General features: G+C 39.0%; 1 protein-coding gene across 2 annotated transcripts; it reads left to right on the top strand.

The window, feature by feature from the left end:
• The first annotated feature begins 311 nt into the window (after positions 1–311).
• Positions 312–8,111, top strand: KCNA4 (potassium voltage-gated channel subfamily A member 4). 2 transcript variants are annotated; one of them, XM_027581490.2, is made up of 2 exons: positions 312–741; positions 3,981–8,111. In XM_027581490.2, exon 2 carries the CDS (start codon positions 4,633–4,635, stop codon positions 6,598–6,600), a length of 1,968 nt encoding a protein of 655 aa, XP_027437291.1. In that variant the 5' UTR covers positions 312–741; positions 3,981–4,632; the 3' UTR covers positions 6,601–8,111. The 2 variants fall into 2 exon arrangements, with proteins under 2 accessions (XP_027437291.1, XP_027437290.1); XM_027581489.2 differs by having other exon boundaries at positions 3,859–8,111.
• Positions 8,112–25,231: the final 17,120 nt, after the last annotated feature.

The following is a 25,231-nucleotide window of genomic DNA, read 5'->3' as shown; positions in this document are numbered from 1 at the left end:
CCCTCCCAACCTCTCTCTTGGGCTCCCGCTCTGCCGCGGGGACCCCCATTTCAGCTCCAACGGGGACGCCTCTTCTTCCAGGATTAGGGCTTTGCCTCTGGGGGCGACGGCCAGAGGCTCCCGGAATCGCTCCCTGTTGCTCCCCAGCGTCGGGGGGTCGGCGGCGGGGCGGGCAGTGGCAGCTTCGTGACTGTGCCCGCCCCGCGGCGCGGGGAGGTGCTCCAGGCTACAGCCGGAACGCCACACCCTCAGCACGGCCCTGGCCCCGCCCCCGGCCGGCGCGCGTTCCCGGCCAGGGGAGGCGTGTGCTGCTTCTGCAGCCAGCGAGAGAGGGAGAGGGATGGATATTGGAGGAGGAATTCGGGCTTAACAAGTGATCGCTGCTGTCTAGGATTTTGTTTCTTTTTCTGGGGAACCTTGACTTCCTTTTCCGATTGAGCCCTCCTGTGCTGAACTCCAAAGGAACCAGAAGTCTTGGGGTCTTCCCCGGGGTAGCCCTGATCCCCACCCCGGGCTCCAGCAGCGAGGACTCTGTGCCCCCCCACCCCCGCTTCCCCCCTCCCCCGCCAGGCAACAGAACTTGTTTCGTGGATATTTTGGAGCTTCCACCTGCCACACCGGAGTGATTCCTTCTACCCCCAAGAACATTCTTCCCCTCCTCCAGCTGTTGCAGCTTGAGGGGGAAAGACAAACCAAGCGGGGAATTTTCTTTATATTTATTTTTCACTCCGCCTGGGAACGGTAAGTATGATACCTCTCTTATCTTTCCTCCACTCTCCTCTTTTGGTTGTTAAGAAACAGTGGACATTTGAGGGATAAATAATATCGGGAATGTGACAGAAGGGCATGAATGGAAGGCGGTTAAAAATAAACCAGGAGGTGGAAGGAGGGAGGTGCAGATGCTGCGCGGCGTTCTGGGGGGCCAACAGTTGTTATTTTCCTAACCCCAGGGATGGGGTGCGTGCGCCCTGCTTAATGTGCCTGAGCGGGAACCTAGGTCTGGAGGGGAGGGTGCGATTAAAGATGTCGTTTCCCAACGAGGTGGGGTTTAGATTTAGCATCGCTTTGCCTCATCCCAGACTCACCGGTTCCGTTCCTTTGGGAACAGCTGGCGAACGGGTTTCAATTGCTGCCTCTCCCAGCATTTGGATTTGCGTGCATTTTCCGAGCATTTCAGCAGCACATAGGGACGGTGTAAATGGCGTGCGTTGAAGTGTATATTTCTCACCGTGTTGGCTTTTTGATTTTCTCAATCTCTCTCTCTCTCTCTGATAGGTCCAGGTACCATCCTAAGACAGTTGCAGAAATTAGCACTGGGGGATGAAAACAGCCTTGTTGTTGGGGGTAGGGGAGAAGAGGAGGCGGGGAGGAATGCTTGGCTGTTGTTTGGGGGCAGAGGGATTCAGAGAATAGGTAGTCTGCAAAATCCTATTAGTTTAATGGTGTTAAAGAGGAAGGGAAATTTCTATGTAAAGGTCTCCCCCATCAAGTCTCCCGGGAGTAGGCTTGAATAGATTCTCCTAAGCATGAATACCTAGGGAAGGAAGAGAGGTTTTTAAACCAGTCTTGCTGTGTGGAAGGTTTTTCCTTTTCTTTCCTTTTCTCTTATTCTTTTCCTTCTCCCCCCTGCTCCCTCCACCACCTCCTCCTCTTCCTCTTCTTCTACTTCATCATCATCATCATCATCATCTTCTTCTTCTTCTCGGTTAGGGATAGTGAGGTAACTGGTAGCCAATTAAAAGGAAGGTAATTTGCTTTTTGTAAAGTGGGGGAGGGAGAGAAAAAAATGACTAAACCCAAATAAGTAAGTAAGTAAGTAAGTAAATAAATAAATAAATAAATGGTGTAGAGCAAAATGAGGGCAGGTCTAGATCTCCTGCAGAGCTGGCGGTGAATTAGAAGACCTGTTAATTCATGACATTCTGGGAGCAGTTAGTTGGGAGGGGGGTGTGCATAGTATACAAATATACAGGCACTTTGGTTCTACTGGGGTTTTATTTCAATAGTGTATTCTAAGGGCTTTGAGGGAGTTGGGGAAGAAACTGAGCAAACTCTCAGGCTCTTTGGCCTGTGAAAGTCTTTAAAAGATGGTGGTGGCCTGACCTTCCAGAATAAATGTAACCCGAGGGTGGTTTGGTAGGGACTTGGAGACCTCCTGAGGGTAAACATTTCAGAGTATTTGCTGTTGTTAGGAGCCAGGCAAAGGAAGGGGCTTGTCATTCGAGATACCTTCAGAGGTGTGTTTTGTGTCCAAATCAAGCTCACCTCTTGCCCTAGGAGAATGTGTGATGATGATTGGGAAGCCCTCAGTTTGCCACTTCCCTGCTTTGTCACTTCATAAAACTTGGGTGGGTTTAGGCTTCTAGGCTGACAGAATTCAGCAAGGAGCAGCAGGTGGTCAAGGGCTGAATCCCGTTAATGGCTCCAGAAAGCCATTTCCCTTGTGCTCCCCAAATGCTTCCAGTAATAGAAACTGGTAGATGCCCTGAATTCTGACTGTCATTGTCCTCCCCAATTCTCTGGGCCACTCTGCATTCTTGGAAGTCCTGTTGGACAGAGTGAATGCAAAAGCATAGGAGACAGAAGATTAGGGCAGTTTTTACAGGTCCTGGCTGAGGAGATGAATTAGTTGGACCTAGAGAGAGCCAACTAAGAAGAAAGGCCAGGAATAACAAGTGACAGTAGAGACAGATTGGGGCTGCAAGGAAGATGTGATGAGCAAGTGACAGACTGGAAATAAAAGTGGGCAGAGAGAGGCAAGGGAGGCGGGGGGTTGGGAGATGGGAAATAATGGATTAAGTTATGGGGTGGGGGGAAGTATGATAGGCTGAAAATAAAATCCACACAAACTGGGATTTAAAACATAAGGAAATAGTCCCTTGAGAGGAGTGTAGGAGGAGGCATTGAGGGGAACATGGAGGAACCGCAAGGAGAAAAGATGATTATCAGAGAAGTGGAAACTGGGATTAGCTCCTAGTCTGTGGGTGGTAGGGAGTGTTCTGGAGTCTGGGAAACAGAAAAACAACAGGGGCATGCTTCAGGGGGTCAGGAAGTGCCAACTTAATACAGGCCATTGGTGAATCTCAAAGTGTCCTGGATGTCCTCACATTCTGTCCTCCCTGTAATCGAGACCGTGGTTTAAGGACATATACATTTGGGCGTGAGTAGATTGACAATAAAAACTTAGGTTATGGTCCTATTATTCGGAACTGCCATCATTTATTGACATTCATTATGTCTGTGCTGTTTGATCAACATTCACTGTCTCATTCAACCTCGCCAAGCGGGATGGAGGGGGTTGTATGTAGATAAGGTGATTGAAGCTTGTTGAAGTGGTAGACCCTGAATTAAAGAAAACTGGTTTTTCCAACTGCTCTAATCCTGAATCAAGACAGAGAGGGGTGGAAAGGCACTAAATTCAGAAATATTTGATGAGTGGAAATTTAAAAAAAAAAATGCCTTGAGATCAATGAATGATGAAAGCAGCTGTCAAGTGAAAGCATTATTATTGTGGAATGAAGAAAGTGACACTGAGAATTAAGACCTGGCATGAGTGAAAGGGAGAGCCAAAGGAGGAGCCATGTGGGTCGAGAGTGGAGAGAGGAAAAATAATTGAGTTGCCATGAAAATAGACTGAGCTGAAATAATAACCAAAGAAGAAGGACAGAAGGATGGTTTAGTGAGGAGGAGATTTAACAACCTGCCCCACACTCCTTGGAAATTTTGTGGTCACTTGGTGCTTTATGTAGTTTGCTTGAGGACAGGAGAAAGAAGGTGTACGGGAAGGAAACACTGTTTGCTCTTTATGATTTGATTCTTTTTATTTTTCTCCTATGCTTGTTTCCCTTCCTTTTTCAGGTGAAGTACTTCTGCATGATTTTAGCTGAAGGATGCTCTGCATTTCCTTGATTTCTATGGAGATCTCAGAGCCGGGTGTGCCCCTGCTGATACCTCATCTTGTACCTTCTCTACCTCCCAAGGTCTTTGCCTCTGTCGATAGCTTGGCATTGCCCCTGGGTCAAGGAAGCCTGTGATGAACTTGAGGGGAGCACCTGGAGAATCATCCTGATAGGCTTTGAGCAGCCATGGCTGGACGTACTTCAAGCCACGTGTTAACATGGGTCAAGCCGTCCCTAGAAGGCAAGTGCTAAGACTAAAGACTTATTTGCGTTTTATTTAAATTTGATGGACTGAGCTTTGGACAATTTCCATGGCAGAAAAATATATTCCATTTTCTAGGCACAACTGCTGGCTGTCAGATACTTGCCGCCTTTGAAATCTTGCGGCATCATCACCAACCACATCCTAGACGTATTTCCAAATTTGAACAGCCACCCAAAAACAGGTGTTTGGGAGACCCCACCATTTTTTGACTTGGGCTTGAGAGTGCTAGGTTGTTTATCTAGACCAGCCAAGCTCTGGAGAGCAATGTTGAATCCCTGGGAACAGAGAGCATGGGGCGTACTGATTTAAAAACAGAAAATGCAAAGTTGGACTGAAAATATCCTTAGTCTTCCAAGCAATCTGCTTAAGGGTTCCAAACTTACCTTAATTTGGTGAGAAAAGAAGCTGCCCTAGTTTTCTTTCTTCTTCTTCTACAACTGGAACCAGCCATTTCCCGAAACCACCACCATGGAGGTTGCAATGGTGAGTGCGGAGAGCTCAGGGTGCAACAGTCACATGCCTTATGGTTATGCAGCCCAGGCCCGGGCCCGGGAGCGGGAGAGGCTTGCTCACTCGAGGGCAGCTGCGGCCGCCGCCGTGGCAGCTGCCACAGCGGCGGTGGAAGGCGGCGCGGGGTCTGGAGGGGGCTCCCACCACCACCACCAGGCGCGTGGGGCCTGCACCTCCCATGACCCTCAGGGTGGCCGGGGGAGTCGGAGGAGGAGGCGCCAGCCGCCTGAGAGGAAGAAAGCCCACCACCGTCAGAGCAGCTTTCCTCATTGCTCCGACCTGATGCCCAGTGGCTCTGAGGAGAAGATCCTGAGGGAGCTGAGTGAGGAAGAGGAGGAGGAGGAGGAGGAGGAGGAAGAGGAAGAGGAGGGCAGGTTTTACTATAGCGAAGATGACCACGGTGATGAATGTTCCTACACGGACCTGCTGCCTCAAGATGATGGGGGCGGCGGCGGCGGCTATAGCTCCGTCCGCTACAGCGACTGCTGTGAACGTGTGGTGATAAATGTGTCCGGCCTGCGCTTTGAGACCCAGATGAAGACTCTGGCGCAGTTTCCAGAGACTTTGTTGGGAGACCCCGAGAAGAGGACTCAGTACTTTGACCCTTTGCGTAACGAGTATTTTTTTGACAGGAACAGGCCTAGCTTCGATGCCATCTTATATTATTACCAATCAGGAGGCCGCCTCAAGAGGCCAGTCAATGTCCCCTTTGATATCTTCACTGAGGAGGTGAAGTTCTATCAGCTGGGAGAGGAGGCCCTGCTCAAGTTTCGGGAGGACGAGGGCTTTGTGAGAGAGGAGGAGGACCGGGCCTTGCCGGAGAATGAATTTAAAAAGCAGATTTGGCTTCTCTTTGAGTACCCGGAGAGCTCCAGTCCAGCAAGGGGCATAGCCATCGTTTCCGTCCTGGTCATCTTAATCTCCATTGTCATTTTCTGCCTGGAAACTTTACCTGAGTTTAGGGACGACAGGGATCTCCTCATGGCACTGAGCGCAGGCGGACACACTGGGTTATTGAATGACACTTCGGCTCCCCACCTAGAGAACTCAGGGCACACCATATTCAATGACCCCTTCTTCATCGTGGAGACAGTCTGTATCGTTTGGTTTTCCTTTGAGTTTGTGGTTCGCTGCTTCGCTTGCCCCAGCCAAGCACTCTTCTTCAAAAACATCATGAACATCATTGACATTGTCTCCATTTTGCCTTACTTCATCACACTGGGCACTGATCTGGCCCAGCAACAGGGGGGTGGCAATGGACAGCAGCAGCAGGCCATGTCCTTTGCCATCCTCAGGATCATCCGTCTGGTCCGGGTATTCCGGATCTTCAAACTCTCCAGGCACTCCAAGGGCCTGCAGATCCTGGGCCACACCCTCAGAGCCAGCATGCGGGAACTGGGCCTTCTGATCTTCTTCCTCTTCATTGGGGTCATCTTGTTTTCCAGCGCCGTGTATTTCGCGGAGGCAGATGAACCTACTACCCATTTCCAAAGCATCCCAGATGCATTTTGGTGGGCTGTGGTGACCATGACTACTGTGGGCTATGGGGACATGAAGCCCATCACTGTGGGGGGCAAGATCGTGGGGTCCCTGTGTGCCATTGCAGGTGTGTTAACCATTGCTTTGCCAGTGCCAGTGATTGTCTCTAACTTTAACTATTTCTACCACAGAGAGACTGAAAATGAGGAACAGACACAGCTGACACAGAATGCAGTCAGTTGCCCATACCTCCCTTCTAATTTGCTGAAGAAATTTCGGAGCTCTACTTCTTCTTCCCTGGGGGACAAGTCAGAGTATCTAGAGATGGAAGAAGGAGTTAAGGAATCTCTCTGTGCAAAGGAGGAGAAGTGTCAGGGAAAGGGGGACGACAGTGAGACAGATAAAAACAACTGTTCTAATGCAAAGGCTGTGGAGACCGATGTGTGAATCTTGTTCTCCATCCGCCACTGCCCCCCCCAACCCCAGTATCTCCAAATATATTTATGCATAGAGAGTGCAGTTATGAAAATGAAATATGCAAACGAACCTAATGCATATAGTAGTACGCCATTTAATGGTTATACGTGGTATAATTGTTACTAAACTTGTATTACATATCAAATAAATGATACATCTTGGGGAAGAGGGAGGCTAAAATAGGAGCAAATCTATCTTTATATTTTTTATTAGAATGCAAGAATTTTGCACATTAACTGGAAAAGATGTTAGAAGTAAAGATGATTCCATGGAGAGAATGAATATGTGTGTATTTGTGTGTGTGTGTGTGTGTGTGTGTGTGTGTAAGTAAATTGTCAACATTGTTCATAATTGTGCAGTGATGGGAAAAGTTGGCATTTTGAAGTATTTACTATGTAAGAACTAATGAATTCGAGCAGTCATTTGTTTTTTAAAAATTTTAAGAATTACTATGTAGGAAAAAAAAAGAAAGTGAATTATTTAATAGAATATAGGTCACAATTTTATCTTGGATTTAATTAAAGTTTATTTTTAACTGGAAATCAACTTTTAAAAAGGCTGTGAGGGCCTTTAGAAATTGATTATATTTTATTATTAATTTTGGGAAGATATGACAGCAAATGCCTAACAATATGGAAGAAGTAAAATCGGAGAAAATGTAACAAGTTTTGTTCACAGATAACAGGACTGGAATTTTTTTTTTTCCTTTTGCACTATTTTATATGCTGGAGATTGAGAGAGACTTCCTACTGTGAATGTTTCCTAATGTAACAGTTCAATGACAATCATTGGAAGAATGATTTCATAGTCTTATTTTATAGTTTTCTTTGTGTGAGACTAATGGCCACGCAGATAATAGCACATGATTCCCTTTTTTTAAAATCTAAATAACTGATCTGTAAAGGGAGTATGAAGTAAAATTTAGCAACTGAATCTTTTGAAATTGGACTGTTACAATGATGTTTCTGAAACCATACTATTTTAATTATTCTTCTGCCTTTTAAATCCAGAATAATTTAACCAAAGTTAATGCATGCACTGAAAGAATTCTTGAAGAAATAAGATGCCCAGCAGCTACAGTGATTATGGCTTAAGAGCTTTCTATTAAATGTGCAACATAAATGCTAGATTTATTAAGTTTATTTCTTTGTGCAGCTACATAAAAGCACAGTGTGGGGATTCATCTCAGAATTTAGCACTCAATTTGCTAAAACTGATATAAGGAAGAATTGTGTCAAAACATTTGATTTTGGTATCACCGTCAATATCATTTTTGTTAAAGGATCTTATGACACATGTAACTGTGTTTAATTCATGACAAGGGGTTCTAGAATGTGAGGTAACAGCTAGTGATCAGACCTGCACTATTAAGTCATAATGAGATATAGATTAGCAAATTTAGAGTCCATAAGAGGCCTTATTCTCCAGTGTTTCTTCAACATCTATTTTTTATAAAATGGTTGTCCTGAGGTTTGGGAAAAATATACTATGTAGCACATAATGAACTCTGACAACTGTGAATTAAAAAAAGAAAAAAAAAAAAGATCTAGAATAGCTTTTCTCAAGCTTTTAAGTCCCAGGCCATCATTTGATAATAACATAATTCTTCTTTAATGATATTTGAAATTCCAAGTAAATCTAATGTTAGGTTTAAAAGGAAAGTTACACCCTTCTCCCACCCCCTCCCCACCACTTACAGAAAAACACCTCTCAAGAATACCATTTGGAGAATGGAAAGCAGCAAGCAGGGGAATTGATTGAATGCTCTGACCAAAGATCTCTAGTGGACAATAATAGAGAGTGACAAAACAAGCAAATGCGATCTTGTAATAAGACCTCAAAGATGACATTTTAATATATTTTGGATATGGTGCAAAAATGTAATAAGCATTAGACGAAGAGTAAGGCTATCTGGGCTGGTCACTATTCATTTGAAAAAGTCACCATTAATCTCTGCACCCCAGTTTTCTCATTAGTGAAAAAGAGGGCACATAAAGCTTTTGTTACATCACAGAGTTGTTATGGAAAGCAAATGAGAACATGTGAAAACTCTGAAATGCCAAGTTCCATATAAATGCCTGATGTTATGTCTAAATTGCTTAATACTCCTCTGGGAGAAAGAGATTTAGAACCCATGAGCTACATCTGCTTTATTAGGATATTGTGAGAATCATGGGTAATTTCTTTAATTTTGAGCTCCTTACAAGAAGTGGATATGCAGATGCAAGATAGCCTTTCATTGAGTAATTACTGTAGTTTCTTCATTTGGGAGAAAGATCCCAGGCACGTCGTGGTGTAAAAGGTTGACTCTGTGAATGAGGTACCATGTGTCTTTTTCTGTACCCAACTAGGTCAGATTATATCTTAAAATAGTTTAAATGCTCTCCAGCACTGGATGTTTATTGAACATTCTATAAAGCAATAGCGATGATTTGGCTATGTTTGGAAGGGAAAGGGTATTGTATTTCTACAACATCTCCTTTGTAATTCTGAAAGTTACAAATTTAGCTGAGATGTATTAGATTTGATAATTCTGTGAATTCAAGAAATACAGTCATTTTGAGATCCTGGGGTTTTCCTTTATCTTACATAGTTTTCTGAAGAGTAAAATGGCCAAGAAGTGACTGCCATGGGCTTCCGAACCAAATATTATTAGGTTATCACTAAATGTATGTCTGTTTGTATTTTCTTTCAAGAGGCCTTTATTTTAGGATGTCTGGATCTTGATTCCACACTAACAAGAAAGCATTTAAGCCCTCAGGATTTGTATAGGGCACTTTTATATGGAGCACTTCTCTTGTAGGGAATGTGTGAAGGTAGAGAATGTGTGAAGTGCAGCTGTGGATGTATAACATTTTTCTAAGTCAAAGCCAGGCAAAGTGCTTTAGTAGCATTTGTAAAATTTTATACTGAGAAATATACTTCCAGAGGGTAATTGTAACTGATTTGGGGAACTATCTTCTCAGAGACCACCATACACATTTGGCTGTAAGATAAAAAAGAAGTGGTCCCATTTAGAGATTTGAATTTCGGGGATCTGGGATCCTATAGTTGCTTTTCAGACGATCCTGTTACCAAAAGTACAATATCTGAAGGTCATCCTAATCAGAGTCTTTTCCAGGGTGGATACATTGTTCTTTCTTTGCAAGTATTTGAAAAGGAAACATAACAGTCCTGGAGAAGAGAGGAGCACTAACTATTCCTTTGAATTCCTGTGAAAGAGAGAGCTAGTGGGTGCCAGAGGAATGATAGCTGGTCTAGGAGTGGAGAGCTGGCTTGTTGACATTGGCACATCATTTCATCTTCTTGATTCTCAGTTGTTTTTTTTTTTTTTTTAAGTGTAAAATCAGGCTGTTGAGCTTCATTATCACTTGATTCCTTCCAGCACGAAAATTCTCTGACGTTGAAGGAAGTATTAGACTAGCTTGATATTTTCTAGGTATTCAAGTCATACCAGCCTTGATTTTATAGTTAAGTAGCAAGAGCAGAAGAGTTTTAAAATTTCACCGTTGAGTTAAATGAAAGAACCAGGAGTTTGAGATTGAGTTTTTAGAGTGTAAGCTGATTGGATAGGGTGTCTTTTGAAGCTCTTTATTCTAACAACTAAAGGAAGGGATTCCCTTAATTAAAAAAAAAATAATAATAACTCAGTCTCCAGTTAAATACATATGGTGAAAGTTGGTAAGTAAACATTTTGATTTCTTGCTTTGTTATAGTACAGTCTTGTCAGTAAACAGAGTGTTCCGACCTGTGCTGGGGAATTCATTTTATGCTTAAACATGTGTAGTATTTCACAAGTGCTACTGCTTTCCTTGTCAAATTTGTTTTAAACGGGATCGCTGAAGCTTTGTGAAAATCTTTTCATTAAGCATGTGTTGAAAGAGAATCCACTATATGAATAAGACATTTCTATGGAAAGTACTCTGATATATTTATATCTGTATATCCATTTTTTAGAAAGTTAACGTGAACCAGCAGAGAGTTATTTTTGATTGCATTAGAATCATAAACCATAGTATCCCCACAGCCCAACAGACACAGAAATGGTGTTCTCCATTGTTGATTTTGAGGATTGTGATGCGTTTTCAGCCATAACATTGTGGCTATTCCTAGGTCAGGTGGGAAATACACCTAGGTTCAGCTGACATTTTTCACTGAACATGTGATGTGCTCATGTGCACGATGCAGACTATAACATCCCTCTTTATATGTTTTTTTTTTTATTGATACAGTATAGAATGATTACGGGTTGTCATTCAGTGACAAAGGGGCCTGTTCCAGGAAAACTTCCTGACCCAAAAGTCATTCTGAATTCTGCAAGGGACATTTGGTGTGGACAAAAGGTACTTCTCAGTTTTCCTGCCTGCAAAGAAGTTTGACTCAAAGCACAGGTTCTTCCAAGCCAATGTAATCAATACAGGTTAGAAGACAATCCTACTTTCTAATATGGAGATCAGTATTCCTATTTGAAAGAAGGTTGATGGAGTGGTTTGTGTTCATGATTGAAGGAAGCAGAGCTATTTTTGCAGTAAATGGGGATGTGTACTTCTGAAATGTAAATTAAGATTAGGACTGTGATATGAGTTTTATTTCTGACTTGGTTCTCTGTTTCCATAGCAGTCCCAATTTCTTACAGTATCTTCATAAAAAAGTATGCTAATACATATCAGACCATATGGCCCAATCCGAGGTACAGAAAATATGGTTACTTTATTTATGGATAAATAAATTAATCCCAGGGTATGAGTTGCTTTGAAAAACATAGCACATATTTAATGAGCTAGGGCTCTAAGTGAGACTCTAACATATCCCCGTTCAGTCCTGTCGGTAATACTAAGTGGTATCAGAATAGATGTATCAGGCAGATAATGTGCTAAATAGGATGTCTTACTATTGTCTAGGAAAGGATGTTCCCACATTTCACTGGTCATGGTGTTGCTGACCTGCAGTTAAGTTTTTTGATTTATTTGCCATCATTGGTGTGAGATGGAGGAGAAGGAGAATTTGTATCCAGAGTACCAGGAACTAAATGATTTTGATCGGTGATCCACAAATAGTCCACTTTTGCTTCCTGACTTGCAAATTATCTGTTGTATAGATTTTCCACAACTAGTTTCTCATCTGAGCTGGCTTTACTCAGGCTCAAAACCATTGTCTCCCTTTCAACAGCCAGTCGACAAAAATGCAAAGTTGTAAATGGAAAACACACAGTACAAAGAAACAACAAATACACTGAAACTAGAAGGCCAAGCAAAACCTATTTGGAAAACCGAGTCTGTTCAAATCAATGTGTCATGTACATCAGGACGGAGAGGAAAGATTTAGGAATAACCTTTGGCACATCTCCTCATCGTCAGCATAGTTAACCAGCATGTGACTATTGCGGTGAATGCCATAAAGAAGACATAAGTTACTGAAAGATTATACAAGTTAACATTTTCTGTGAAAATGATAGAAATGCCAATTTACCTTAGAAGTGGTCTTAATAGTAATTATTAGGAATAACTACTAAATCTGGAAAATATGCTGCTTTTTTCCAGTTACCGGCGTTATGTACATTGGATTAATTATTCATGATTCTGTAGATTTTTCATGATTCCTAGCATATTTTTAAAGCCACAGAGCATGAAGGCATTTCAGTATGAAATGAATTTTAGCATGAAGCTACTGGGTATTGAAGGATCAGTCAGTCACCTCTTAAATCAGTTAAATAAATAGCCCCTGTGGATATTGACTAAAGTTGTGCCAATGCTGAGCCAAATAATTATATTTGTTTAAAAATAATTAGATTAATATATTTATATATCATATATTTAATATTCTGCCTTTATTCTGGCCAAAGATATATAAGCAAAATGAATTGTCTGAGGCATGGGAAGAGACTTCTTGAAATGAAGTAAAAGTGTATAATTCTTGTGTGTTTGGGGAAATAGTGAGACCTAAGGATTGCAAAACCTTTCTTTACACTCTAGGCTGGATTTTTGTGCCATATAACCAACCATAGTGGTATTAAAGCTAAGCTCTGAGACACTGCCTGGGATAGGATATATGGACTTTCATTCCCAGGAAGGGTTCATTTTTATGTTTTATGAAACATTGCAAAATTTTCATCTTATTTTTCGTGGTTATTATTCCCATTATATAGAGGATGCAAATAGCATGGAAACTAGACTATATAGCCCTGTAGATCTATTTTGTGCTCTCTAGAAATCAATTTATCCTGTAGATCTACTTTGTGCTCTCTAGAAATCAATTTACTTGAAGCCATTATTGTTCTGCATTTTTGTTGCAATTGTTATTTGATGTGACTTCCTTAATTCTCTTAGGTTCAATTACAGTATTAAAGTCTCAGGTTGTTTTTGTTTTGGGCAAATGTTTCAGTGTATCTCAGCCTCTGAGGGTGCTCACATACAAAACTGTAAAATAATTAGAAAACCTTCACATCTCTTGGAGACCAGGGCTATATTACCTGAACTCTTTCAATGATAGGGCCACATTAGTTAACACGGAGGATGTATGTTATTCTATTTATAAACTTAATTCACTCATACCTGAATAGATTGATGATTCCCCTAGAGAACCCTAATGTGTTGATAGCACCTGAATGAGTCTTTTTTTTTTTTTTCCCCTCCTTCAATTGGTAGAGATCATGATCCAAATGGGGCTTTCATTTGCTATCAGGTGGGGTAGGAAATAATTAATGAAGCTCCCATTGGACTGAAATCTTTCAAGAGGTGATGGAATTTTTAGGGAATATAGTAGAATTTATATTTATTTGTTTATTTGCCATTCCTAATTGGTGTTACTGTTGACATTACTGCTGGGGAATGGATTTTAGTTTTAGAATGATTTACCTAATATTAAAATGATTTTTGATAAGAAAATAGAGATCATAAGTTCCACACTATCCGTACTAGCTTGAGGAGTAACTCTAGTTAAGTATATTAAGATATTAATATGAGATTTGGATATTGCAATTCATATTTAGGGCCACTTATTTGGAGGGAGATTTATCCCATAAATAATGATTCATTTATTCAGTGTTCTTGAGAGGTTAATGGAATCTCTTTGTTTTTCTTCCCTATCTCCTGACTTTTGGACATTCTATTTAAATATATGGATTATATTTAAATTGGTGGATATGAATGTTTTATCTTCTAGCAAACCAAGTGAAAGGCTCAGTTACAAAGTGATTAAAGGATGGCAAAATACCTTTTTTGCAACATTTGCTATTAAGCAGTCTAGCAGCAGATTTTTTTCAGTATATAAGGAATACAACCTAGGGAAATGCAAATATACCATAATAGAATCTAGATGACAGAGGAGGAATACTAGGAATAGATTTTCCTTCTGGGTTCCTAGATGTGTTCTCAGAATTCTTGACCTGCTTCCTCCAGATCTGACCCAGCCAATGTGAAGGTAGTAAACTGCTTTTTTCCTGGAACGGCAACAGGATGTAAGGAGGATCATAGCTACTTGGGGCGTAGGGGAATGGGAGGGATGTAGGCACGGGGTGAGGGGTTATGCCTAAATAAAGTCTTTAATTTGAGAATATAGGTAGGTCAGTCTAAAACTGCTTCATTTGGTAATGCCATTAATTTTTGTTAATCCGGGAAATCAAACTGATCACTTAGTATTGGTACCAGATTTAGTAAGCGTGTGTATGTATGTGTAGAGATATCCTAACTCCCTTTGCTGGCATTCTGAGAGCACTCACATACTGTAAAATGGTTGCTGGGAATTAAAGCCATGTCTTAAGATAAAGCTCACCTTTCCCTTCAGAGTAAGAGTCACATTCTTAGGAGATTACCATTTGGGCACTTATATTTCATAGGGGATAATCTCCCCCCCCCCCCCCCGCCTTAGTCTAATGCAGAATGTTAATGTGGTAGTGTATTAAAACTAAGACAGAATTAAGCAACCAACTGAAGCCCTGGGAGTGGCATGTCACTAACACAGCTGAGTGATGTGTTTATATTGGTTATTGCCGGTGTGCAATTCTTAGAGGAATGGAAGAATCATAAAATCTGTGCCTCATAATTAGAACTCCTTGCTGCTGTCATATGCTCCTTGCTGATTTAGCTGCTGTTGCTACCCATCCAGAGAAGAGGTGTCATTTCACTATTAGAATCCACATAGTTCTCAGGCGTCAAGGCAGTGTGAGAGACACTAGGGAAAGAAAGGGTTAGATTAGACAGATAAGGGTGAAGCAACATACAGGATTTTAAGGTGTGAATCATCTTGTGACACCATACTATTTTTACTCACTCAAGGGACTTGAGTTGAATCTTTGGATAGGAGAGGCTCTGTTTAGGAATTACCATCCCCTTTTTGTCTGGCTGTGGTATCACTGTTGGAAATCAGTCTAGCATGAAATAAATACTGCCTCATTGTTAAAATAAGCTGAAGATTACATGCTGGAAACATGTTTTCATTTCAGTTGTGAAACGCTGTAGTTGTGTTATAAGCTTTTTAAGAGAGATTAGAAAGTCACTCAACTTTTAAAAAAAATTTTACTGCACCCCTGAAAGGATTTGGAAAGGAAATTGAAATAGAAGATTCTAATGGAAGTTCTGACCAAATACAAACTTGTTCAAAATAAAGTGTTCGAAGGTCTCATTTTGATTTTCTGTTTCAATCTTTTCCCTCAGTTATTAAACCTGTTTTTTTTTTTTAACTGCAGAGATGGACATGAAAAAGCTTGGCAGCCCCATCTTCCCCACACCTCACTGTACCCCATTCACTTTATTTCAGTGAAAGCCCAGACTGGGGAGGCTTCTGCTCTCTCAAGTTCACAGATTTCTCAGGGGGAGCTTTTTTGTATGATCCAGGGAGACGTTTTCCCACTTTATAAATCAGGTCATGCCAGTGCCAACCCAGAAAGCTTCTACAATCACCTGCAATGTGAGTCTATTATATTGTTATTATGTTGGGTATTTTCTGCCTATTACCGAACAGCTGGGATCTTAGAAACAGCTGGATGATTAGTTGTGTATTTTACATTTTTCACTCAGATGCTTTATTACTGTGTAGAAACAACCTCAGTGTAGAATGAGCTGGGAGTATAATAGCAAAAATCTTGCTCTATGCAACTGTGGTTATTAGGAATTTAATCAAGAAAATGAAGGGCAAACAGTTTTGACTATTGTTTGCTTTCCAAACATGTTGTTAGATACAGTGTACTCACTTCCACTCTTAGGTGAAACAGTTGATTTACCAACTTTGAAAATGCCTCTTGCGATATTCCTTAGGCTACCGAAGCTCTGCTTTGGCTGTTAAATTTCTTTGCTTAAGGGGAAATGTCTACACACAATGAGACATCACCTGAGTTTTCCATTCGCTGCTGGCAAGAGGAGCTGACAGAGCCGGCCGACTCCAGTCCTCTCCTTCTCCAGAATCTATTTTTAGGTAGGTCCCTTTGTGACTAGCTTCAACTCTGACTAGAGGGGTTGAAATTTAAAGACAATGCAATGTTTTATTATGATGATTTGCAGGTTTAGAAAAGTGTTTGGTATTGTGAAGGGACAGATTCAATTCAGGTGCTGTTTGTTGGTTCCTCACCCAGGGCTAAAATTAGAATAAAAAGGGTGCGTAGACTTCTTTTCCTTCACCAATTATTTTTTCAACAGATGCTTGTGAAGCTCATGCTAGATGACTGGGCTGTGCCCATGTTCCCAATCTCTAAATGGATGAACACTTCAGAGAGTCACAGTCCATGTAGAAAGATTTTTGAGTTACGGAGAGATTCATTTTTCTAAAAGCAGGATTCTTACACTTCTCCCACCCCCACCATCGAATCTGTGTGTGTGACTAGGTCTAGTTTCTCCTCAGAGAGTGAATTGTCAGGCTATCATGCTTTGATAACAATTTCTATAAATTACATCTTCTGTAATGTGCTTCATTTTCTATAATAGCTTCTGTATAAACTGCACAGTAAATGGGACTGAATTCAACTTGCCAATTTTTTATGATTCTTGCACGAACAGTAACAAGTCAGCGCTTTCAAATAGTAGAGGGGATTGTACAGAGTATCTACTTTTTTTAATCCCCAGAATTTATATTTCTTCTATTTAATAGCATGTGATTAAATTATAACAGAGAGAGAAAGCAGATATGACTGAAATAATAAACATCTGTGAAACAGTAAACAATAATCATATTTTTTATTCTAAAGTAGGTTTTTCCAGGACCATGGTTCTTCTGCCCCTACCCCCGCCCCCCATTTTTTTTTTTTTTTTTTAGCCCACCTATATTTTTCTCCTTGGGAAAGGTATGTGCACCATTGACAGTGCATTTGAAAGTTTTGACTTGAATTTTTGACTTGAATAAAGACCTGAGTTTCTTTTTTGGATAGATGTGAAAAGGCTTGTTCTTTTTGTGGACATTTCTAACTAGGCAAGCCAAATGAAACTGCATCAATTACAGGGTTAAGTCAGGGCAATTGAGGCAGACTTTTGGGATTTTTCTGAGGTGCCTCTGTCTACACTGATCAGATACCATAGGTGTTTGCTCAGGTTTCCATTTGCTTTCAAGATGATATCTGATTTCTTTTTCTTGGATTTCAGGCTTTCACATTTGAAATGCAGTTGCAGTAACATTTCCAGCTCTCTCTAACTAGCTTTAACTTCTTAGGAGCAATTCAGACTTTACTTATGAATTATATCTTAAGGACTATCTTGTTTGTTTTCTGAGTGTTTCGGAACATACATTGGAGACACTGGCTTTTAGTCTTCATTCAAGCCAAATAACCATTATCTTTAATTGAAGCTGCTTATACTTGAAGCCAAAACGGTTGGTCGAGTCAGTGAAGGGAAAAAAAGAAAGAAAGAAAGAAAGAAAAAAGCCAAGGCACTGTGAAGTCATAGATTCAATTCTGCTTCATTAAAGCCATTGCTATCAAACACATCCTGGATTCTCTTTAAATTTGAGGAGTTTTTAATTGCTAGCTATTCTGTCAGGGAAATACCTTTAATAGTAAAATCATTAGATTGTGGGATTTTTATTCCTACTTTAGCAAACTAACTACTCTTGTGCCTTAGATATTTGACATTCTGCAGTGAACCCATTATTTATGTGATTTCCTGAAACTAAGATTTTTTTCTTCACAATTTTTCATGAAAATATTTGCAAACTGAAAATGTGTATTTTAGCCTTAATTAGCAGACACATATGTGAAGATTTTTGGGCAAATATTTGAAGATTTTTGGGCAAATAGCCTAATTGCTCATTAGTATAGTATGAAGGAGGAACTGACTTAAATATATATATATTTTTACACATTGGAGATTGGAAATGGAAGGACATAGAGTTATCTACAATTTCTGTAAGAGACTGAAGGTAATGGTTGTCAAAACATTCTGTGTGGTTCATTTACAAGTGTTTTAATGGAAGCCAAGTGCATTTAAAATATATCAGACTTTATACCCAATCAGAGAGTAAAATTTAGAAATGTGATATTATATTAAGTAGATTACATTTCTGAGATTTTAAATAAATTCATGTCATATAACATTACCTCCATTTAGTGCCCTTTTTTTTTTTTAAACATACTAAATAGCCTAACAGGTTATGTGTGAATGTTCTTAGAAGAGAGTTTGACAATTTGAAACCCTGTCTCCCTAGAAAAGCAGTATGTTTTCAGAAGAAAAGGTCTCTTTATGTACACATTTGAATATACATATGTTAGCCTAACTATCTTTTTTATTTTGGATCTTTTTTTTTAAAGATTTTTTATTTATTTATTTGAGACAGAGAGAATGAGAGAGAGAGAGAGAGAGCACATGAGAAGGGGGAGGGTCAGAGGGAGAAGCAGACTCCCTGCTGAGCAGGAAGCCCAATGTGGGACTCGATCCGGGGACTCCAGGATCATGACCTGAGCAGAAGGCAGTTGCTTAACCAACTGAACCACCCAGGCGCCCCTTATTTTGGATCTTGATCTTACAGTTTGGTTCTAGGTTTTACTTTTTCTGGTATCAAATGGATGGCTTCTATGCCATTAAATAATCATTAATTATTTATTTCCATTAAAATAAAACTTTACATTAAAAATAGGAGACTAATAATTTGTATAGATTGACTCCTAGAGAATTAGCACATAAAACAGATATTCCTTTCTATATTAGTCATGCAAAGCAATTTCTTAGTAATCTTGTTTTTCTACCTTTTTAAAATTTCAAACTCACATTATTTCACTAAGTATTTATTGCAGCCTTGTCATGCTATTTATCTAAACCTGACCATTTGGCATAAAGAAGTAAACCTTTTGGTCTCCATAGAATAGTATTGAAGGTATCTTGTAATAAACTCTCACCAGAAAGATGGTTCTATGGCAGATATTCAAGGACAGTATGATAGGCAGCTCCAGGGTATTTAATCGAAAGTTTGAATGGACAACTTAAGTGATTCAGTTTCATTAAAAAAAAAAAAAAGTTCAGATACTTAACAAGTTGAATGTTGTCATAGCTCCAACAGTTTCCTCTATTTAGAAAAGATTATTTACTCAGTGGATTCCCCCCACCTTTTTTTGATAGTTATACCAGCATTGTCCAGTATAAATATAATGCAAATCACATATATAATTTAAAATTTTCTAGTAGCAACATTAAAAACTAAAAAAAAAAAAAAAATCACATTAGTTGCCAAATGTTAATTATTAGTGAATGGACAAATGAAAAATTGGGGGATGAGGTGTAGAGGTATAGAGTGTTTTGCCATTAAATAAAATAATATTTTAATTTTTAATTTGACACTTGTGTTGCCCCTATAAGCAAGTCATAATTATTGGTTTTTGGTTTTCTAACTAACAGATAACAAGAGCAAGAAGTTCAGTCAGATTAATCATGAAGAAGCAAAATTTGCCTTTGTGTGTTTGTGCTGGTGGCTATGACACAATCTGTTATCTTATAATTTCTATCATTGGCATGCTAATATCATCTTATTTTGGTAATTTGTTAATTTTCATTGAAACCTCAGTGGTAAATTCAGGTTGTGTGCTTTGCAGTCAGCTATTATTTAGCAGATGGGGAGATGTGGTCATAGAATTTGCCACTGTCTATCACTACTAGTACAATGAACTATCTGTGCTGAAAAGCTTTTTTTCATATGTTTTTATTTTTCAGATTCTCAGAGGAGTATTTAATTTTATTTTATTTAAGGACATTTTCATTTTTTAGGAGAGTGTATCCAATTCATCTTTGAAATAGGGATCATATGGCAACAGTGTTTGGGAGAAGCAGTAATATGTTTTTGTAGTTTTGGCCACTTGGGTTGTTTGTGCATACCCAAATCAAGATATACATGCTTTTCCTTGATTGGATAAAGTGGCTAATATATGCTTTGAATATGTGCGAAGTGTTTTCAAAGAGACTCATACACAGCTGACAGAAGGGTCTTCATTTGTATTCCTGCTAGTGGGAGAAAGCTTTGTATTTAGCCTGTTTTGCGCTACATAATGACATTGGAGACTCAGGGTGGTGTGGTGTGCTCCATGAATTCCAGCAGTTTGTAAGAGGCTCCGGAAGCATTTGAATTGTGCCTTTATATTGGTGCGGCTGACCAAATCATCTGTTCTTTGCTTTTGTGGATGCTGTGCATGTGCTTTCGTATATATATATATTTTTAAAAGCACTGTTGAAGCGTGTTTATCGCATGCTAGTATTTCAGAGTGTAATATAATGATCACATGTAACTATGATGGCTTGTGATCATAATGAAGAGAGTTGGACTTAAAATTTTTTTTTACTAAAATATTACTTTATTATGTTCGCAATATGTAAATAGAGAAAAGGGAGGGGGGAGGTGTTTTGTTATCCTAACTGTAACACATTTTCCCCTAAGCATCTTTATCCTACCTCGTTGTAATTATAACATATTTATAATTTGAGTTGTATTTTTCCTTGAACATAGTATCTCTGCCTTTTTCTTAGTGTTGCTACATAGTTTTTTATTTTTATTTTTTTGTCATGATTTTATGTCTGCACCATATTCTATCGAATCAATGCACATAGTTTTCTTGTTCATTCCAGTATGATGGATATTTTCTAAATTGTTTTATTTTTTTCATTATAAATAAACTGTGATGAATATTTTCATGAATATAATATTTTAAAATATCTTTTTACTATTTTTAAAGCTATTTTCCCAGAGGAAGTTGTTTTTAAATAAAGGGATTTTAGTTTTAAATGATATTGCATTCTTTTCCAGTATAATGCAATATATTAATAATGAATCTAGTGGGGCAAGAAATAAATTTTGAAAATAATTCATTTGCTGTTCTCTGCCATTTAGCAAACATTAATCATTTAACTATCAATAATGTAATGGCTATTTGTTGACCTCAGCTTTGCCCATTCATATAGCAAATTGTTTGAGATGATAAAGTGTTGCTTGAGCAGCTCATGACAAAGTAGTTCACCTTACTTCTCTGCTCTCCTATTGTAAGCAGACTCCTGTATCTTTTCTTTGGGCTCACAATGATCAGGCTAATTCTTTCTCTTTCTCTCTCTCTGTCTCACCTGAAGGGCCTGCCTTCAGCTCTCATCTCCCTTAACTTGCCATCACAAGCCCTTCATTTGTCCATAAGACAGCACACTGTCTTGAACTACCTAATCTCTGTGTGGCTTGCAGATGGTTTCATGCTAATTTCATCATGGGATATTTAATAGCAGAATACAGGTTTTATTTCCAGTTTCTCTGCTTTCTCTTCTTCGTTCTCCCTTCTCAATATCTTTTCTTCTCTCTCTCTCTTTTGGATTGAATACCTAGGTTTTCACTGACAGTATGTTTTAATGGTGAGGGGCAGATTACAAATGAGAAACCCTCTGCCCACTTCTCACCTGTGTGGAACTGGAAGGTCCCTTAGAAGAGCTTAAAATGGTTTAGGTCAAAGCCTACCAGTGCATCTTCTGGTAAGAAAATTGAGCTGCATGGACTATTGAGTTCTACATAAGCCTTATGGAAATAAATCTTAGATTCTTGTGGCAGTTGTCTCTGGCAATAATATAGGTTATTCCTAGGAATACTAATTCTTGTTCTCTAAGAATGATCTCTCTTTACCTAACTTCCTGAATTCCATGCTTCAGTGAAAAGAGGCTTGGGGGAGGGGTGGGTGGGGAGAGTGTCTAACCTTTTTATTTATTTATTTTTTTCTTAGCAGCTAAAAGCATATTTTTAGCTTTTTTTTCCTGAAAGGATTTCTGGAATCTTTGAAAAACTTTGCTTATTTGCTTATTTTGAATTTTGAGCCCATAACTCTTTTCCTGTTTTCTAATTATCTGCTTACCTCTGAGTATGCTAGTTTGGGGGAATCAATCCAATTAAATTAGAGATGTTTCCAGTTATTCTTGGAACCACCTCTTGTGTTAGGAAGAAATTGTAGAAATAAACAAGTTTTTTTTTTTTTCTTTTCCTTTTAAAGATTTGGAAAATTTGTAATACATCGTGAACAGTTTGCCAACTGCATTTCTTCTAATTGTACCTTGCTTTTCAGAGAGAGAGAGAGAGAGAGAGAGAGAGGTGGGGTGGAGGGGAGAGGTATCTTAACTATAACAATGGGGTTTTAAGTTTAGTCATTTTAATAAAGAGGCAATAAAGCCAGGAGCCAAATCTCGGTTTCTAAAACATAAGCAAACAAAGAAATAAAATATTTTAACTCTCTAAGTGAGACAGTAAAGTTATGAATAATACTTCTGTTTTTGAAAACTCATTGTTTGTATTTGGGGCTGAGTTTTGTAAACTGGCATGGCATTGTTGAAATGCATCTGTACTTAGTAGCCAGCTGATGCTCTTGTGCCCAGTAAGTGCTCCAAGGTCTTCGCCCCCTCCCCTTAGATGTCTTTAGGATCCATGAATTAAAGGTAAACTTCTGGCACCTGAGGGGACCTCTGAAACTTAGTACCAGTGCTTAGGCTATGATTTACCTTAATTATTCATGCTTTACTAGTTGCATGTGTATTTTGAGTATTTTTCCTGATATGTACCAGTCTTCAGGAGAGCCAGTAGTTCTGGTATTTCTGGATTCTGTTTCTAGTTTTGACACCAACTTTTGCTTCAGATCTTGTAAGTCCATTTACTTTTTTCTATATCTTAGTCTACTCATCTGCACCCTGGGTCTGATGAAACCAGATTCATAAAAATCCCAGTTGGAATTTGTAAAATGCTTAAAAGTTTTAATTATAAATTGACTTATATGTTAGCATGTACATGGTTAGCATTTTCCAGGTATCAAGCTACTCTAAACCTTAGTGGCTTGAAACAATAGACAGTTAACAACAGCATGTGACCAGATTTGGTCTGATAAAGAATCTACCCCAGAACAAATATTTTAGAGATAGTCGTCCCTGTTCCTGGAAAGAACTCATGGAAAAAAGATAGAATATTTTAATTTAGCCTACTTATCAAACTCTCTTATTCCTAGTGCACCTCAGGACATTGATGGATTCTGTATTATGTGTGTCTGCGAAGGTAGTAGTGTGTAAAAGTGCTTTAAAGTTATTTTTGTCTCTATCAGGTTTTTAAAAATATCCGTTCCTGAGAAAATTATAAGTTTAAAGGGATAAAGGATTCTTTGCTTCTTCTGGTATTCTTTTCCAGTCTCCTGGACTGCACACAGTGTGATTGGCTAATCTATAGACTCCACAGGCTAGACAGAGACAAGAATTTCACATTAAGCATGATTACATCATTTTGTTTACTTGTGACTCAGTGCTTTTTAGCAGTTCTTTAAAACAATCTGAAAAAATATATATTTGCATTAATGTGAACTCTTTCTTTGTGGCCATGAATTTTGAGCCAAGAACAATGCTTCCCATTGTGAATTTAAAGCTTATCTATTGTGAGATTTGATTAGAAAGTGCATGTCCAACTTTGGATCTTTTTATATGTGGCACATGTGAATTTCATCAAGAGTAGATCAATTCTAGTCAGCTGTCAATGAAACATCTGGTATTGGAATGTGCTCAATTTGATATCTGGCAAGTGCATTATCAATCTTGTAACAAATTTTCAAGTGATTTCAGAGCATTCATATTGGCTAATTACTGACATCAATAATGGTTATGTTAAACTTGGTATTTCTCTTGCTTTATTTTTAGTGGAAGTCTTGCAGTCATAGGATAACGAAGCTGATATTTTTTTCTAATGTATCTGTGAGGAAATACTTTGGAAATTTCTATCCTCTTTCCCCACCTTACACTATAAAAATGTCTTTCCAAATGCATGTGATGGTCTCTATCAGCAAATCATTAATATTTTGGGACTTTGGAAAGTATAATTAGTGGAGCAGATAAATCTGTTATTCAGGAAAATTATTATGACTACCCATATAGTATACTAATAGTTGCTTAATTCTCTCCCTTGCGGTGGTTGTATAGTCATGTATATGATTGTATCTTTTCCCCTTTGGCTCAAAAGTCTTTGTTTCTATCCATAAGGGATTTTAAATGATTCCTTTGCCATGTTTAAATTTCATACCTAAAAATTGCCTTTTCATTTCCAAATATTTATTAGATGGCAAAGTCAGTGCTTTGGGTAACATTAGGATTCTTTAATAACTAAAGACAATTTTTTTTTCCCTGTGGATACCTCCATCAGTTATATTTCTTGCAGCTATTACTTCTTCACCCATACAAGGCAACAGAGCTCTTGTAGTATTCTCTGGGTGCATATAGATTAAATTTTGATTAATGATACTAATAAGTAGGGTTTTCTAAACACTTGTTAGCTGGAACATGGGCATATCCACTGCTTGATGAGGGTGGCTTCATTGACTACTCCACTTTGAAGGATTTCTTGGGGAAGACCACAAAAAATATAAGTGTGTATTTAATGAAAGAAGTCAGGAGTAGTCAAAAGTTACCTCCTACGTTTACCTTCTGTTTTCTTTTAGAAGATTTATTTAGCTTCTCATAAAGGAACACATGGTACATTTATAGTTCACTTCTTGTGTGTTCTTCCCCTAGTGATGTGGTTGCTAATATTAAAAAGTCAAAGAAAAAATGTCCAGAAAAGAGAGGTGACAAGGACCAGTATTGAAGGATCTGGAAGAATTTGTAATGCGGAATATTTGTCAAAAACAATGGTACAGACTTAGACTTATCTTCTGTATCCTTTGCCACGTTGATGGTACTTTCAGATGTCTCTTCATATCACAGTAAAAGTTGAAAAATCACATTCCAAAAGCAAGTGGGGAGAAGAAACTGTTTTCTTGGTTTTGCCATAGTGCCTTCATCTGCATTGGCTGTCCGATTCATGGGGTCTTCCATGCCTCAACCTTTTTCCTTCTGATGGTGGAGACCATTGAATTTTGACCATCCCACTTATCCAGTGGTTATGAAGTAGCTGAACTGATCCTCAAAGCTCTGAGGAAACAGGTCCCATCATGCAAATCCAACTCACTAATCCTGTTAGGTAAATTTAAAACCTTTGCTAATTTATCTTGGAAAATATGGCAAGATTGGACCCATACCTTATTTTTTTCTATTTATTGTATTTTCCTTAAAATCATCTCTATTGAATGATAAGTTTGTATGATAAACGGTATTCACTTAAAATGTACAAAAATGTATACACCCATGAATCCACCATTACAATCAAGGTGCAGACA

Source organism: Zalophus californianus, chromosome 11 (assembly GCF_009762305.2).
Source record: "Zalophus californianus isolate mZalCal1 chromosome 11, mZalCal1.pri.v2, whole genome shotgun sequence".
Lineage (NCBI taxonomy): Eukaryota > Metazoa > Chordata > Mammalia > Carnivora > Otariidae > Zalophus > Zalophus californianus.
Note: the sequence above shows the minus strand (reverse complement) of the source record. Positions and strands in the feature narration are given on the sequence as shown.